Genomic DNA, 12,932 nt, shown 5'->3' with positions numbered 1-12,932 from the left:
TTTTCTTTTCATATCTTTGAAGCATGCAGCGATACTTCTCGTCTCTTCACACAATCCTTTTCGTTATCATTGAATTCTGCAAGATCGTTCAAGCTGCACTGGTTCAGCAGTTGAGAGCCGATAAAGCTTCATCGTATGGTTTTCTCCATGTTCACAAATAGTTTAATTGGGTTTTGTAGCATCATCTGACAGTTTTTCATCATTTTTCCTGTTCTCAAGCGATTTAGCATCTCCCACCGGACTCATGATGCTTCTAAGCCAGAAGGAACGGCTTCAGAGTAGGGATTCTCATTTCAATCGGAGGGAATTTATTCACTAGTCTTCTGCTTCATAATTGCAGTCTGTTCATTTTCTTTTTTTTTTTTTTATCTTGTTTGGAGCTGAACATAATTGAATAAGCTTCTTGACTAGTTGTTGAACCAAGGGTTCACATTCATGAAGAAGATGGCATACATCACTGGTAGTCTTTGTGATTTCTACTCTATTAGTAATTTTTCTTCTCATATCAGTAGGTCTGATGCCTGCAAAGAAATGCAGTGCTTAAATCAGTAGGTTTCAGGCAATCAGTAATCAAACAGCAGGTGTTGCTTAATGCTGTGTCTAGTTTATTGATATGGGTTGATCTCTCAAACAGTATGCATACTTTGTGAGGCATGAAGAAGGGTTTGAAGTACCCCATAAAGTGCCCTTCTGCTAGAACTTAGAGTGTACACAGGTACCAGCCTGTATTAAAAGGACCTACTCATACATTTGTTGATGACTGTGCTGATGGAGTATAAACAACCTACCCTCGTAGATTGAATAACAAATTTTGTTTAAAATTCCATACAGGTTCCTTAATTTAACAGAAAGATGCTCACAAACCGTTGGCACAACATAAATTGTAAGCGACAACCTTTTAAAGGTTTAATCCTCAATACAGGCTGTATTAGTAATAGTAATACAATTATGAATTACTTCAGACTTTGTCATGGCTGATGGAATGAAAGCAAGCTACTCCCACGGATTAAATAAAGGGTTTTGTTTAAAATTCTATACAGATTCCCAAGTTTGACGAAACTCACCTGGAGAAGATGGGAAGTTACATCAGTTAAATAACATTCAAAATGAGAAAAATAATTTGAATGATCCAAAGATTCACAAATTCAAAAAGATGGACTTGTCAGAGGTTACAACAACGAAAACGTAAAAATAATAACTGAGGTGAGATAAGTAGAGTGAATAGTACAAATCATTGTCTTTTTAAAAATTCATAAACATTTTGCTTTTTTAAATTATTTAAAACCTGCTTTGTCATCAAAAGTATTGCTGAGCAATTTTGTAAATTGTCATGAAATTTTTTGTAATGTTTGATGTGACAATTTTTCCAAAGTTTAACATGATCCTCTTCTCCGCAGTTTTCTCCTGATAGTGGCTCATCTGTCCCTCATCATAAACATTACGCACTTGAAGTCCAAGACAACTGTTCACCAACCATCGACCATTGTCGAATTAAAAGTACCTCAGTGGGTAAGTTACGTTTAGAGTTTTTCAAGTTTTACTAGATGTTCAGACCTGGCATTGCCCGGGATTCTTTTGGTTGATTCAAAAAATCCTTAAAAATTAGCTTTGATTTTAGTGTTGTCCTATTTAAATACAGTGCATATGGTGAATGTAATTTTGTGAATTAATTTTTTTTTAAAAGGATTTAAAAAAAAAAATATTTGTTTGGAAAATGCAAGATTTGATAGGGAAGAACAATAATTTTTACTTTAAACATTTATCTTTTTTTTTTTACTTACTTTTGACCTGGGGGATAATCAGTCTCCCCCCCCCCCAAAAAAAAAACCCTACAATGATGTTTTGGGTGGATTTAGTATTGTTATTATTAATATTTTTGCTAATAGTATTATTTCGCTTTTCTACATTCTTCATATTTTTGTTTTTTTTATTATTTTGATGTATTATTTTATTATTAGTAGTAGTGGTAGTAGTCTTTTTATCAGTATTCGTTTTTGTTCTGCGATTACTGTTCTGATTATTTCTACTACTGTTTGTATTACTGTTAAAATTACTATTATCCTTATTTGGCTAGTATATCTAGATTTTTTTTTCATGCTCTAATGTTGATATAAAAAGTTTGCTTTTTCTATTTAAAAATTATTAAAACAAACTTAATATACTCTGTCATAGATATGTGTGCGACTTAATGAAGGTTAACTAATTTGCATATTTCTTTGAAAAAAACATTCATTAATTATTTTTATGCTTTCTTAAAAGATGATTGGTTTCGTTTAACTATTATTGCTTAGTTTTTTATGCATAATTTCTACATTGTGCATAAATGTGCAGAATTCAGGATGAAAACATTCTAGCACACTGACATGTTATGTAAGTAACCTTGTTGGTGTGTGCAAAACGTTTCTACCAAACTTGATATTTAGGGTATTTGGACCTTGGATTTTAGCCTGTAAAAATAGCTGATAAGGGGGTTAAATTTGAAAAAAAAAAAAAAAAAAAAAAAAAGGTTCGTCTTGGCAGAAGTAAATCGACTAACTTTTGAGCATGCATCATTTCTCTTTGATAGATTCATAAGAGTAGTGATTGGTGGGCAGAAATCAGAAGTTCACAGTATTAATACTGGAGTTCCTCAGGGATCCATCCTGGGCCCAACTCTTTTCCTGATCTACATTAATAATCTCTTAAATCATATCCTAAGATCATTTGTAGACATTTAAGCTGATGGCAACACTTCAAAAGCAGTAAACGGCCAAGTTCTCTCTGCTTATCTCTCCTCTGATCTTGATCATATAGTGCAATGGGAAAAGAGGTGGCTGGTTAATTTTAATGCATCTAAAACCAAGCTTCTATCTTTCCATCATCAATGCTCTGATCCCTGTTGGGCATCAATCGAAAGAGCATATCTGAGAAAATAGACCACATCCTGTCTGCACATCCCTCGGCTAACATCCACATCTGTAGTGACTTCAACGTCCTTAACATGGAACGGCTGACCCACTCAAATAAGACGGACGATGAGGGGAGGTTCTGTCATGATTTTGCCATTGCTTATGACCTCACTCAGATTGTTTGTGAGCCCACCCGTGTTCCCGATACTAGAGGTCAATATACATAGACCTTTTTCTCTCAACTTCCCCTGCTATGTTCATGTTTCGTTCTTTCTCCTCTAGGATCCTCCGACCACTCCGTCGTATCAGTTAAGATAAAAATGAAATGTAATGTCCCCAGACGTACCCCTCCACCGTACTGTATACCGATACTCCATGGCTGACTGGGATAGCTTCCGTACATTTATATCTGATCTACCTCTGCATTCCATGTTTAAAAAGGATGTGTCCTCTATAGTATCAGACCTGACCGAATGGTTAATTGTAGGCATAGACTGGTTCATACCATCTAAAAATTCCAACAAAAACCTACCAGCCAGCCATGGTTCTCCCCAGAATGTGCTGCTGCCATCACACACAGAAATCATTTTTTCCATAGCTACCAACGTAATAGATGCACTGAGACTAAAGCTGCTTTCAGGAACGCCAGAACCACTGTAAAAGAGTAATAAAAAATACAACAGAGCTATATGCCCAATCTGTTAAATCCAAAGTAGCTGATCAGCGGCTTGGTTCCCACCAGTTTTGGCAAATAACAAATAGGATCTTGAACAGAAGTGTGAGTTTTATCCCAACCATTATCAATGGACCAGAGGTCATCTCGTCAATTTCAGACAAGGCCAAACTATTTGCCAAGAACTTTGCAGCTAATTCTACCCTATGCGACGAAGGCCATCAACTCCCCATATTTCCTCCTATAACACAGAACTCGTTAGGTAACATACAAATATCTGTGCATGAGGTTGCCAAGCTAATCAAGAACCTTGATTCCAGTAAAGCCACTGGCCCTGACGGCATCCCAATTATAGTGTTAAAAAAGCTTCAACCAGAACTTGCTCCCATACTCACGAAACTGTTTAAGCGTTGTCTTAAGGAGAAGTCCTTTCCAACACCCTGGAAAACCTCATCAGTATGCCCTGTATTTAAGAACTCAGGTGATAAGTCATCTCCCTCTCAGTACAGACCAATAAGTCTCCTGTGTGTCATGAGTAAGTTGCTGGAATCCATATTAAATAGAGAAATAGTCAACCACTTCAGCAGAAATAACCTTCTTAGTGACACGCAATATGGTTTCCATTCTGCAAGATCTACCGCAGATGTGCTAACGGTTATATCTCATAGGATTAGTGAATCTCTTAACAAAGGCTTCCTTTCTAGGGCAATTGCTCTTGACATATCAAAGGCCTTCGACAAGGTATGGCATAAAAGCTTTCCAGCTACGGTATAACTGGAAATGTTCTCTCTATCATTAAATCATTTCTCTCTGATAGGCTCATAAGAGTAGTGGTTGATGGACAAAAATCAGAGGCCTGCAGTATTAATGCTGGAGTCCCTCAAGGGTCCATCCTGGGCCCAACTCTCTTTCTGGTCTACATCAATGATCTCCCTAAACACCTACTTAAATCATTCGTTGACATCTATGCTGATGACATGACCATCTATGGCAACATATCAAAGGCTGTAAATGACAAAGCTCTCTCTGATTCTCTCTCCTCTGATCTCGAGCGCGTGGTTCAGTGAGGGAAGACGTGGCTGGTTACCTTTTAATGCATGTAAAACCAAACTCCTATCTTTACATCATCAACGCTCTGATCCCCATCTGGCATCAATTGAAATGGATGGCTCTCGTCTAGGAGAAGCCCCATGTTTTGACAAGCTTCTGGGCTTGACCTTTACTCCTGATCTGAAATGGAACACGTACATCAAGTCTGTTGCCAAGATCGCTGGAAAGATGGTGGGATCCTTCTACCGCTCCAGTAGATGTCTCACTACTGATGCAATTCTCTATTTATATAAAAGCCAAGTACGTCCAAGGATGGAATACTGCTGCCATATCTGGGCAGGTGCTGCTAAAAACAGCCTATCCTGCCTTGACAGAGTACAAAATAAACTTTGTGGCTTAGTGGGGATGCCCTTTTCTCTTCCCTGCAACCTCTCTCCCACAGAAGAGACGTTGCGAGCCTGTCTTTGTTTTATCGTTATTTCCATGGCAGGTGCTCGTCTGAACTCCAATCTCTGGTCTCCCCTCGCCAATCTTTTATGAAAAACACCCGTCTAGCTGAATCCACTGTCAAACACTTTTTTTTATCTTTGCCTAAATCAAAACGTAGATTCCATGAACAAAGCTTCTTTCTTAGAACTGCACACCTGTGGAACTCTGTTCCGTCTGCCTACTTCCCACCTGACTACAACCTGGATGTCTTGAAGTCCAACGTAAACAAATTCCTGATGAACCGTCCCCTTAAGTAGACACTTTATTAAATCTCCACACTAACGTACTGTACTTACAATAACACTTATTCCTGAGTGGTTTCCGGGCCTTGATAAGTGGTGACCACCTTGTAAAAAAAAAAAAAAAAACTCTCCAAATAAGCGACATAAAGGTCTCGTACACGGACTACAAACCTTCAATAAACAATTTTATCACAAAGAAATGGCAAGAAAGCTGGAACAATTGCCGAAACAACAAACTTTTCCAAATTACGCCTATACTTAAAAAGATCCTACTAGATCTCAGAAAATCACGTAAAGAAGAAGTCTTATCACATACCCGAATAGGGTATGTAAGTCACTCCTTCATATGAAAAAGTACAGAACCTCCCAAATATATACCATGTTACGAACCTTAAACAGTGAAACACTGTTTACTTGACTACTATGACTTCACACAAATTCATCAACATTACAAGGCCACAAACTTAAAAGAACTCTTTGTAAAAGAAAATTCTAAAACCATTCTAAACTTCCTAAGAAGAGCAAATCTTTACCATAAAATATAAATACCATCAAATAACAAACTATACCAAAACATTACGAGAATATACCCAGCGAAAATCGACTTTGAAAGTATCTAAAAATTAAAATTTGCTATACAGCATTAAATGACCCAAAGAGGATTGATATGCTGGTTAAACAAACGAACAATCCTGAAATTATTTGAAAGTATGAATAATTACATTTTATAACTTTGCGTTCGCCCATTGTTTAAGAATGTCTCCAATTAAGTTTTTTTTTCATGTTTTTCGACTTATTTATTATTTATAATATTATTATTATTTATAATTACATTTTAATTTTTATAATATTATTATTTATAATTACATTTTAACAGGTTTATTTATAATTACATTTTAATTTTTATAATATTATTATTTATAATTACATTTTAACAGGTTTATTTATAATTAAATTTTAATTTTTATAATATTATTATTTATAATTACATTTTAACAGGTTTATTTATAATTAAATTTTAATTTTTATAATATTATTATTTATAATTACATTTTAACAGGTTTATTTATAATTACATTTTAATTTTTATATTATTATTATTTATAATCACATTTTAACAGGTTTATTTATAATTAAATTTTAATTTTTATAATATTATTATTTATAATTACATTTTAACAGGTTTATTTATAATTACATTTTAATTTTTATATTATTATTTATAATTACATTTTAACAGGTTTATTAATAATTACATTTTAATTTTTATAATATTATTATTTATAATTACATTTTAACAGGTTTTATTTATAATTACATTTTAACAGGTTTTTTTTCTTTTCATGTTTTTTCGACTTATTTATAATTACATTTTATAACTTTGCGTTCGGCCATTGTTTAAGAATGTCTCCAATTAACAGGTTTTTTTTTTCTTTTCATGTTTTAAAACTCACCCATAATTTTATGTATATATATATATATACACACCCTCTTATTCTTGTTTTTTGATATCCATCTTGATGTATATATACACTAGTATGTACATTTATATACAAGTTGCTAACATTTTAGACAACATATCACTAAATTTTTTGCTGGAATTTTTTCTTTTCTTTTTTTTTTTTAACTTTCATTATATAATTTATAAGCGTTCTGCTTATTCCATTTTTTTCTTTTTTGTTGTTTTTTTTTATATGATAAATTAAATCTATTGCAAAACCTTTCCCCTTTTTTCTAGTTGGTGCGGCTGTTTGTGTGTCTGGCATGGGTGCAGACCCTCATCTCAAACATTGTATCATTAAAGACTGTGAAAATGTCGGACTTTATGTCACAGATCATGCGCAGGTGAGCACGACTGTTGTATTTTTTGTTTTTCATCTCCACTGACTTTTCGCTAATTGCTGTTTGTATAAAACAATCCGAGGACGATGAATCCTATTTACAGACATGTCATTCGCAGTAACCTCCCATTTGTCATGAGCTGAAGTTCCAAAAGGTATAGCTCTGATATTAACACGTTTTTCACTGCCCCCCAACCATTGTGAGGAATGTTTTGACTAGGAGTAGGAGGAGGTGCTGAGAGACTATCTAAAACAGTTTTTTGAGATTTATTTTTGTTTTCTTATTCAGACAATAATTTAATCTATGTGTAGATATTTGTTATTTTGGCGTTAATGTAATCAATTTTTACTGTAATGGATTATTTTTTTATTACCGTTCAGGGCACGTATGAAGATAATGAAATTTGTGGAAATGCTTTGGCAGGGATCTGGGTAAAAAATCATGCCAATCCAGTAATGAGACGAAATCACATCCATCATGGCCGAGATGTTGGTATATTCACATTTGATAACGGATTGGTAAGACAATTTCTCATTCTTTCTCGCTTTTGAAAAAAAAATTTTTTTTTTTTTAATTTATAGCTCAATTTATATCTTTATCATTCTGGTCGGTTTAACATTCATTTTCATGATGGCATGTGTTGGACAGCTTTTAGAAATTGACTTTCAAACTAATCCATTTCTGATTAAGTCCTTCTTTATTACTTCCTCTCTCACCCAAGACTTGAAATGGAAAACTTGCATATTATCTGTTGCTGAGGTTGCTGGAGAAAATAGTTGGATTATTCTTCCACTCTAGAAAGTACCTCACTCCTGATGTAATCCTCTACCGTATAAGAGTCAGATCCAATCTAAGATGCTGCTCAGAGTATTCTTTTTCACCATAAGAAAGTACAAAATTGACTTTGAAATTTAATGGGCGATGATCTCTTGTCCCTATAGCCGTTTTCATACAAGAGATGTTGCTATCCTGTGTCTACTGTATTGTTATTTTCATGATAAGTGCTCGACTGAACTCCGATTCCTGACCCACCTCATAAAAGATTCACTGCAAGAAATTATCTAGCTATGACCACAGCAAAGAACTCCCCCCCTCTCTCTCTTTACTAAAAATCAAAAAGAACTTTCATGAACAAAGTTTCTTTCCTAGAACATCCCATCTTTTGAACAAGATGAGAGTTCATTTCTCAACAACTACAGCATGATCATCTTCAAGGTTAATGTAAACAAATGCTTTATGATCTGTCCTTTGAAATAATCAATTCATCTTAGTAATCTTCTATCCATCCCACATATTGTTTATGGTCTTCTTGTGACAGCAATCATCGTCCAACTGACATTCTCTTTTAACTTGTATCCTTGAGTGGCCCTCTTGGCCTTGATAAGTGATGACACTCCTCAATTAAAGAAAAAATTTATTAAATGACTGGAATGATTATCAGTTGATGGATAATACAAGTTATAATTGGCATGTGTTTGAAAAGAGTTTAAATAAAAAAACAAACATTAATCGGATTACAATTGCAGAAAGTACCAGATTCCTGATGCAATCTTCTACGTCATATGATGGAGTACTGCTGACGCATCAGGGGAGGTGCTGCTCAGAACACTCTTGATTACCATGATAAAAAAAAAATTGATTTCGTAATATAGTGGTGGATGAGCTCTCCCCTTCTTTCCAACCCCTTTTCTTACAGAAGTGATGTTGCTAGTCCCTATTTATTTGATAAGGGTTAGGATTAGACACAAGATCAGGTTTTTAATGTGTAGGAAAATCCAACTCCACGAGAAGATACACTTTGGATTGACCAAAAATTTAAATTGTCTTAGTTTAGCAGGATTTCCCCTTTTAAATGATTGAGGACAGAATAGTTGAAGTATAGTACCAAAACAGATGCAACACTTAAGTCTTAGGCGTGGTCCTATTACTAGTCTTTCTCTACTCTATTATTATTTCTGTGGAAAGTACTTGATTGTGCTTTAATTTCTAGTTCTTCGTTCACTTCAAGACAAAGAACTTTTGTTTCATTCATCTAATGTTGGATGGAAATTCCATTTGATAACTGTTCTTCTCGTTTCGTTTCAAGGGTTTCTTTGAGAGTAATGATATCCACAACAACCGTATTGCTGGTTTTGAAGTGAAAGCTGGGGCCAACCCAACTGTCATGCGGTGTGAAATTCATCATGGTCAAACAGGCGGCATATACGTACATGAGAATGGCCGGGGACAGTTTCTTGAAAATCGTATTCATTCCAACAATTTTGCTGGTGTATGGATCACTTCAAACAGTGATCCTTCAATTAGGTAAGGAGTTTGAAAATACTTAAAATTTTAAATTGATCATATTTTATGCTTAGTTGATAATTGTTACTAAGACTGTCTTTTTTTAAAAAATTTTTACAAATTTAAAAAAAATATTTTTTTTGTTTTTTTTTACTGATATTTTTATTAAGAAAAAGTCTTTTAAGATTTAAAGGGCAACGTTAGACACAAGGCCAGTTTAAATTATTATATTTTGATTATTCAAAGTATGTTTCTTGTCTTCGTTGTTATTCTCATGATGGTGTGATCGATTTAACCACCGACTATGTTCAGGTGTATCTTATTGAACTCTGGGGGAATTTGCATGGAATTTCACACAGAACCCTTTATTAATCTACAAGGGTAGCATGTTCTCATTCCATCAACCATAACCGAGTAGAAGTCTTCAGTAATTTGCAATTTTAGTATCATCTGCATACAATTGCGAATTACTTAAGATTCTACCAGGTCATAGCTGGTAGAATGACAGCAAGCCTCCATAGATTAAAAAAGCCGTTCAAAATTCCATGCAGATTTCTAAGAAGGTTACATAAGCCAAAACGTGAGAATAACATTTAAGATGAGACCAGTAGTCTGAATAATACAAATTATCAATCCTCATCTCAAAAATTCAGAAACATATTACATATAAGTATTATAATATTATTCAGTCATGAAATTATTAATTGAACCAAGTTATTATGAAACTATGACTGGTTGTTGTTAATGTATGTTTAGCTTTTCTAATTATAAAATGATTAGATGTAAAACGCTTCCAAAACTGTAAATCTTTACCGCATGAGGATTTGCCAGGAATTTTAAAATCAATTGAAATTATTTTCTATTCACAAGTTTAAATTCTTCCAAATTCCTTTCAAATTTTGAAGGGTCACAAAGTTATTAATTCTCTCGCTCCTCCAGATTATTAACAAAAGATTAAAATGAACAATTAGAAATACATTGTAGTGGATTTAATTTTGTAATTGATTTGTTTAAATAGGATTTTTGCAAAAGTTTTTAGTATTTTACACTTTTGCATTTTTCATTTGAATAAATATTCAATTAATAGTAAATAAAAAAAAAAAGTAACATGAAAATTATGTTAAGGCACGAAACAAGATGCATAAAAAATGAAGGATTTTATTTGCTGTTTGCCTTCTTTAGTACCCTGATTATTTCCCTATGGTGTTGTGATGTAACAGCATAGCGTGGAATAATTCTAAGTTGTTATTTTGAACAAGGTAAAACCAATCCCAAAATTCCCCTTCATTTAACAGTCTCTTCCAAATTGAATAAGGTTTATAATGATTTAAAAAAATTTTTTTTTTAACCTCATTCTGTTTTTTTTTTTTTTTTTTTTTTTAACTCATTTCTTTAATTTTTTTATTTTAAAGAAAAAATGAAATTTTCAATGGTCATCAAGGCGGTGTTTACATATTTGGAGAGGGAAGAGGTTTAATAGAATATAATGATATTTATGGTAAGCTTTGAATGTTTTTTTTTTTTTTTTTTTTTCAAATTTTGTTTCATTTATTAGTAGGTATACCTACCCGGCGTTGCTCAGGATTCATTAAAGGCATTTTAGTTTTTAATTTTTATTTGTTTGTTCATATTTTAAAATTATGGTAGACAACTCCTGTTGTATTCATCAATTTAAAGAGTTAGGTGTTTATTTAAAAATGTTTCATAGTAGCAATTGTCTGCAGTAATGTATTCTAAGTGCAATGTTTTTTGGGCGCAAAGTATCCTGAGAACAATATGTTCTATGAATATAAATAATTATCTTATCAATAAAATTATATTTGACAACTTTATTTTCCATTTAAATAACTCATAGGTGGTTGATATACTGCAAACCAAATCAGACCAAAGCAATCAAGTGTGTAATAAGCTAAAGAGTGGCTCGATGTCACAATTCCTCTGCTTCTTGTGTCGACATACTCTTTTATTTGCAGCAAAATGAATGTTTGCTTGAAAAGTAACAAGATCAAAAAGTATGATATAAATAACAAAGTGCTTGAGATGGCATTGTCTGCAGATTACGAGCACACCAATAAATGGGAAATAAGTAACCATTCATGAGATTTGTCTGCCGTACCAGCTATCAGTTCCTCACTTGTTTATTGCAATCTGTATGCTACGACTTTTTGTTGCTAAGAGATTTGGAACTCCAATCTCTTTCAATTATGTATAGATTCAAATTTTCATGGCAATATTCCTTCCTTGCTGATCCAATAATTATTTTTTAACAATGCCTGCAATGTTTTGCCTGTTGACTATCCAACTTAGTTTTGAGTCCTTTTGTAGAATAGGCATATTCTGTTGGGAAAATTATTTTAAATAAAAATTTTGAAATTCACCAACTGCGACAATCAGGTTTTAGTAGGGTGTATTCCAATTTTTGCTGAACCTGTACAAGAAACAAATAGACATTTTCAAAGCCGCAATCTATTGTTCCCCTCTTGTCAAACTTTCACGAAAAACACTCATCTAGCCAAAACATAAATGTAGATTCCATGAACAAAGCTTCTTTCTTAGAATTGCATGTTTGTGGAACTCTCTTACGTTTGCCTGCTTTCCGTCTGAATACAATTTGATAGTCTTCAAGTTCAATGTAAACAAGTTCTTGATGAACCGTCCCCCTAAGTAATCCAATTTACAAAATTTCCACTACTTATGATTACTACGCTATAATCCCATTGACTAATGTATACTGATTAACACTTATCCTCGAGTGGCCTGCATGCCTTGATAAGTGGTGATTCCTCTGTAAAACAAAAAAACAAAAAAAAAAACTCTTTGCCAAATATATATATATATATATATATATATATATATATATATATATCAGATACTCAAAGTACAGTAAAATCAACACTTAACTTTGGTCTTTTTAAGATAGTTGTTTCAAAGTTAGTTCTTCATTTTCAAAAACGTTGGTAATAGCGATGCCTTTTTAAAGTCGTTTTTTGCCTTTTTGTTGTTGAAAGAATGTTTTTGGTATAGATACATATATACTCAAATAAAGTACAATTAAATCAACACTTAGCTTTGGTCTTTTCTTTTCTTTCGAAAGATAGTTGTTTTGAAGTAAGTTCTTCATTTTCAAAACATTAGTAATAGCGACGCCTTTTTAAAGTACTGTCTTTCCTTCAGAAAAACTTTTGTTGAAAGAATGTTTTATATATATTGACTTTTAAATAAATGTTTTATATATATTGACTTTTAAAGAAATGTTTTATATATATTGACTTTTAAAGAATGTTTTATATATATTGACTTTTAAAGAAATGTTTTATATATATTGACTTTTAAAGAATGTTTTATATATATTGACTTTTAAATAAATGTTTTATATATATTGACTTTTAAATAAATGTTTTATATATATTGACTTTTAAATAAATGTTTTATATATATTGACTTTTAAATAAATGTTTTATATAT

At 32.7% G+C, this 12,932-nt stretch overlaps 1 protein-coding gene across 1 annotated transcript in view; it reads left to right on the top strand.

The window, feature by feature from the left end:
* The window catches only part of LOC145256506 (F-box only protein 11-like), an 84,720-nt gene that overhangs the window by 45,181 nt on the left and 26,607 nt on the right, over nucleotides 1-12,932 (top strand). The window contains exons 8-12 of the mRNA XM_080115477.1: nucleotides 1,398-1,509; nucleotides 7,081-7,187; nucleotides 7,565-7,702; nucleotides 9,271-9,488; nucleotides 10,880-10,965. Coding sequence (XP_079971603.1) covers nucleotides 1,398-1,509; nucleotides 7,081-7,187; nucleotides 7,565-7,702; nucleotides 9,271-9,488; nucleotides 10,880-10,965 — 661 coding nt within the window. The remainder of the gene's footprint in view (nucleotides 1-1,397; nucleotides 1,510-7,080; nucleotides 7,188-7,564; nucleotides 7,703-9,270; nucleotides 9,489-10,879; nucleotides 10,966-12,932) is intronic.

This window comes from Euprymna scolopes, chromosome 32 (assembly GCF_053919585.1).
Source record: "Euprymna scolopes isolate OS-2025 chromosome 32, ASM5391958v1, whole genome shotgun sequence".
NCBI lineage: Eukaryota > Metazoa > Mollusca > Cephalopoda > Sepiida > Sepiolidae > Euprymna > Euprymna scolopes.
This window is presented reverse-complemented; position numbering and strand designations above follow the sequence as displayed.